We start from the raw sequence: 5,755 nt of genomic DNA on the forward strand, positions 1-5,755 counted from the left end.
GTAGAGTGTAATTTTTTTTATAATGACCAATGAATCTTTCAAATTGGTCACTGACTAAATTCATCAAATCGGGATACTATCGCCTTTCTATCCGGGGAAAACCCTCACCTAAAGCCAACACCCGTGAATACCCGCCCGAAGTTACGACAATGCGGTGTGATAAACCCCATACAGTTAAATGATCAAACTAGTAAACGTCACATACTCGCCTAATCTCTTATCATCAGCCGATGCCGTGAAAACAAAATGATAAAGACAACAATCACATAAAACACCAATCTCATCACTCCACTACACAAACTAAAATTGCAAAAATTGCATAAAAACAAAATATTAGAGTAGAGTAGTGTGTGTACAGTGTAAAGCAAAGTCAACGTAACGAATTGTCAACGATGGTCTTCTTCAAGAAAATGATCAAATCATTGTCTTCCTTGATTCTTTTCTTCCTGTAACATTCAATTCCAGTTTGTAAAAAGACAACAAATGGATATTGTGGATCCTCTTCTTTCGGAATCGATTTCCAACCTAACTGGACTCGTCATATCAGTCATCAAAACAACACTCAACTTCAAATCCGAACTGGCTCAACTCCAAGACACCTTAAACAAAATAACCCATCTCATCAACGACGTTGACAAGCTGAATCAGATACTGGATCAACCGTCCGACATGTTCACCGAACCCATCAAAAACGCTGACAAACTTGTCCGAAAGTGTGAGAAAATCAAGTGGAATGTAATCAAGCGGTTCTTTCACTCAATGAAGCTAAAAGACGCCAATGATAAGCTGCTAAGATTATTTCAGCTTGAGGTTCAAGCGGATCAGGTTCGGGATATTAAACAGCTGCGTGTTCAAGTCGAGACTTTATCACTGGATGTGAAACATATCGGTCACACATTAAGTAATACTAGTTGTTCTTCGAGAAGTTATCATATTATTCAAATGGGGAGTGAAAGGCGGGAGTTAGGTTGGCGTGTTCCGCCCCTTGATGCGGGCGTTGTGGGGTTTGATGAGCCGTTAGAGAAGCTTAAGGCGAAGGTTCTTTATGACGATATGATGGATATCGATGAAAGCTCGGTTTTGGTTGTTGCAGCTGCTGGTGGATGTGGAAAGACGACTTTGGTAACAATGCTCTGCCATGATCATCAAGTTAAAGGTAATCGTATTGTTTTGGATTAAAGACGAATGAGAATTGTTTGAATTTGATTATAAGTTTTATAATATATATATATATTTGGACAGGCAAATTTGGGGAAAACGTATTCTTTGTGACAGTTTCGGAATCACCCAACTTTAAGGTAATCGTTAATAATCTCTTTAATCTGCAACCATCCAATCAGCCGATTCCGTTTCAAACCGACGAAGATGCGAAAAATAAGTTGGGGAACTTTTTGCATGAGAATGTATCAAGCCCTGTGCTTTTGGTATTGGATGATGTGTGGGATCATACGTTTATTGACAACTTTCCATTAAATATCAAAGGATGCACGATTCTGGTCACTTCCAGGACACCCTTTTCCCAGTTTGATGTGTTTGAGTTTGACCCTTTGAGCGAGAAAGATGCCAATATTCTCTTCCGCAATTCTGCATTTACTAAAAGCAAGAAGAGACCAAGAACTACTATTAAGGAATATCTTGTAGAGCAGGTAATAAAATGTTCCGTCCTTTATATGAAAATGTCATCGATTTAAACAAATATACGGTTTCTCTGTAGATGGTGATATGTTGTAAGAAACATCCGCTCACCCTTACAGTGGTGGGCCGTTCCTTAAATGGAAAAGACGAGTCATATTGGAGATTTATGCAAGACTCTTTGGCTGATGGTAATTCGGTTCTAGATTTGAATGAACAAGTACGCAACCGTTTAGAAAGAAGCGTTATAACATTGAGTGAAGAGCTCAAGGAATGTTATATGGACTTTGGGTTGTTCCCTGAAGATCAAAGGATCCCTGCTACCGCTCTCGTAGATATGTGGGCGCATTTATACAACCATGATCATGAGGGCCAAGAAACGTTCAACAAGATCCTTGTCCTTTCATACAAAAATCTAATCAAGCTTGTGGCCACCAGGTAGGTCCCTAAGCTTTCTTAATTAGTTTGTATTAATTGCATATATTTGATTGCAAATCTAATCTCCAAAATGTATAGTTTGAACAAAGATTCAGACACCACAGTTAACTATTGTGACCAGCAATTTCTCAAACAACATGATATGCTGAGGGAACTTGCCATTCACCTAAGTAGCAAACCAGAAGTACCAATTGCACACCGAAAAAGATTGATTATAAATGCACCAGGAGAAGATCTACCCGCATCAATTTGGAAACTCCAAGAACCCATGCGGGCCTGCATATTGTCTATTTCTACAGGTGTTGCTTTAGTCCATCAAAACCTACTCTTTTATTTCTTACATTTTGACGCGTTAATGCAATGTTTTAAAAACTGGTCTTTTACTTGTACCGAATTAGGCTAAAAAATGGTACAACCGATTGAACCGGGAGGTTTAACCATGCTGTATAGTTTACCTTGTAATTTCATATAACTGCAAGTTTAACTCAAAAAACAACCCAAAAGTACATAATTCCATAATAAAATTATCCAAAATTTAAAAATAATACAGAAGCACTTGATTTTCAAACAAAGTTATTAAAAAATAAAAGTGTGCAATGAGTTTATGACATTTTTACTGGTTTACTCCTTTTCAATTTTATTTGTTAGGTTAAAACTTAAAAGTCATTATAAAAAAAATACGGGCTGCAAAAAGTATAAAAATCTATCAGGCTTAAAACCAGTATTTTTAAAAAAACCGGCGGTACGATGCTCTAGCAAAACGTCAAAAAATACCGGGCTCTAAAAACTGGCTGCATGTTCGGAATCCGGTATGACTGGTTCAACTGGCCGGTACGAACTGTTTTTAAAACATTGCGTTAATGTTTCTTATAAAATGTATATTTGCAGGAGAGTTGTTCTCTTCAAGATGGTGTGACTTGAAAGTCCCTGAAGTTGAAGTTATGGTGTTGAACTTAAAGTCAAAAACCTACACTTTACCCCACTTCATGAAGGGAATGCAAAAGTTAAAGGTTTTAAACGTCACGAACTATGGTTTATACCCATCTTACATTGAGAACTCCGATCCTCTTGGATGTTTACTCAATCTATCGTGGATTAGGCTTGAATTCGTTTCAGTCTCTTCACTAAATGCATCCATTTTAGCCTTAGGGAACTTGCAGAAAGTATCGCTCATAATGTGCAAAATAGGTGATGCTTTTGAAACAAAACTCGGTACTAGTGTCTGGCCAAAACTGGTTGAACTTGAGATGGATTACTGCCAAGATTTAGTGAGATTCCCGGAGTTATTGTGTGACAGTGTCCACCTTAAGACTTTGAGCATCACCAACTGCAACGAGTTGTGTGAAATTTCAGAAGAATTTGGTAAGTTAATTAATTTGGAAAACTTAAGTCTTCAATCGTGTGTAAAACTCGAAAAGCTGCCTCGATCAATCACAAGACTTAAGAAGCTTCGCATCTTGGATATTTCGGATTGTTTAAGTTTGTGCGAGTTGCCAGAAGAGATGGGAAAGTTAGTTGGTCTAAGAGCAATTCACATGAAGGGTTGTACTGGAATAGGTGAGCTGCCATCGTCTATAGTGGAGCTATCTCACCTAAATGTGCTATGTAGTGAAGATATGTGTAATCAATGGAGCAAGTTCCACAACGTGACTACTGAGCAAGTGGTAGAAGATAGAGAAGAAATCCTAAATAAAATCATCAAATGATCATATGCAGGACTGTCTTCGAGATGTCAGGCACCCCAAGCGAGTAATAAAAATACGGACCTTCATATATAATGTTTTTGTTTCCAACGATCGATGTGAAATGTGATAACTATAATAAAGCGGAGTTATTGTAATAACCCGAATTTCGAAAACCTTAAATTAATTTTGAAGTACTTATTTGGAATTAATAATGTGAGTGATGATACTTTTGTGTGGCTATTTTGTTTTTGTTTTTTTTAATGTAAACTTTTTATTATAAAGTCTACTAGTAATAAACACGTGCGATGCTGTCATGGTGACAATTTTGTACATAAAAGACAAATTTGCCCGTGAACTCTTAAAAGTAAATGTAAATGTGTTGACCTTTTTTTTTTGTCAAAGTATGCAGTTTTGTAACTCAATTTCAATAAATACAGAAGTCGCCGATACATATAGTCACAAAGAAATCATTATTTGATCATGATAGAAAAGAATAGAATTATAACAAACTTATACAGTTATGACAGTTTGACTCCTTGAAGTCAAGAAGTCAAAACTTCGCCCCTGCACTTCTGGGACCAATACATGGCAAATTTAACCAACAAGGCCCGCGTCAAAATGCAATAAAATTCGTTCACCTTTGACTTGTAAAAGTTAAACAGTTATAATGCAACATAATGGGATTTAATTACTGTAAAAATATACAAATGTACCTATACAATATGAACTATATAAAGTAACAAGAAAGGTGTTTTTGGATTAAGGGCTCAAACTCCTATTAAATTTGAAGCAATGATTAATGTTGTATATACTTAACAGTTGTACAGTAATTGTTCATTTTTTGACTAAATAATTCAAGGTGAAGAGGTAGGTCCCAGCAGAGCCCAGTTGGACCCGCAAGACTCACCTGGAAGAAGGACGTCTGCGCAGAAACCAACTGGATCCGCAGGACCAACCATGCTCAGAGACGTGACGTCCTTACGCGCAGTACGCAAGCTGTTCCCGCAGGAAATGCCTCCCAATGGTGAAGGACTCCGCCTGTCCCCGCAGCCTCGGATACAAGCCATCAGGGAAGGCCACCCGCGCAGCAAGGCTACACGCACAAGGTACTTAGCTCTCAATCATTCAGTGTCACCTGAAGGAATGAGCGAAGCCGGGAACAATCCCGCACAAGGGCGGGAGGGGGAATACTCCCGCCCAAATAAGCCAGTCCGTACGATACGGGAAGATCTTCTGTACTGTACCTGACGAGGTATGGGAAAAAGATCTGACTAAAGATACGACAGCTTATTGACAACAGTATGGCGAGCAGCATGCTCCTGCACTGTATGTCACTATTAGCCGCTGCCTACTCACCAACTCTTGTCATACCACGTGCGTAGCCGGCAGTTGGTAGAAAAGGAATAGTACACAGCAGGCCTGGTCACTATCAGCCGCTGCCTACCCACCAACTACCAGCAGGGCACGTGCGTAGGCCACTGTTGGTGGAACAGGAACACTGTTGCAGCCGGCCACACCTCCTTGGAAACCTACCTTCGGCTATAAATACCACAAATGGTATGACCATCTCATCTTATCTTACATCATCATATTATACCTGATATCTGCTCTAGCAATCTCTTAATATACATTTATATTTAAAGAGCAATCTAGTCTGATTCTCACGCCGGAGGGTGGTCACAAGGAGGAACCCCCCCCCCCCTTCTCAGTGACAAGCTCACGGTGTCTGTTTTGCAGGTTATCAGAAGAACCATCTTCTCTGGGTCTAACCCCTCGTGGGAAACATCTATCTAACCCCCAGGTTACTCGTAATCTGCCCGGGGTCCGGTTAGTGTTTCTTCATTGGCGCCATCCGTGCATAAAGCTAGAACTTTATTTTTCTCTAGTTTTTTCAAACTTCTAAGATGGTTAAAGAAATTCCGGTAACCACAACCCCAGCTACTGTTCGCGCTGCTTTCATTAGCGAAGATCTTGTTCGCGCTGCTTTCATCCAGGGCGCG

The 5,755-nt window shown here is 39.4% G+C and overlaps 1 protein-coding gene across 1 annotated transcript; it reads left to right on the top strand.

Annotated features, from left to right (window-relative positions):
* The first annotated feature begins 460 nt into the window (after positions 1-460).
* Positions 461-3,982, top strand: LOC143571103 (putative disease resistance protein At5g66900). Its single transcript, XM_077056612.1, has 5 exons — positions 461-1,156; positions 1,243-1,646; positions 1,715-2,070; positions 2,149-2,369; positions 2,959-3,982. Exons 1-5 carry the CDS (start codon positions 484-486, stop codon positions 3,774-3,776), a joined length of 2,472 nt encoding a protein of 823 aa, XP_076912727.1. The 5' UTR covers positions 461-483; the 3' UTR covers positions 3,777-3,982.
* The last annotated feature ends 1,773 nt before the right edge of the window (positions 3,983-5,755 follow it).

This window comes from Bidens hawaiensis, unplaced genomic scaffold (assembly GCF_021521415.1).
Source record: "Bidens hawaiensis isolate Kalapana, Puna unplaced genomic scaffold, B.hawaiensis_p1.1 tig00025194_1, whole genome shotgun sequence".
In the NCBI taxonomy this organism is placed as follows: Eukaryota; Viridiplantae; Streptophyta; class Magnoliopsida; order Asterales; family Asteraceae; genus Bidens; species Bidens hawaiensis.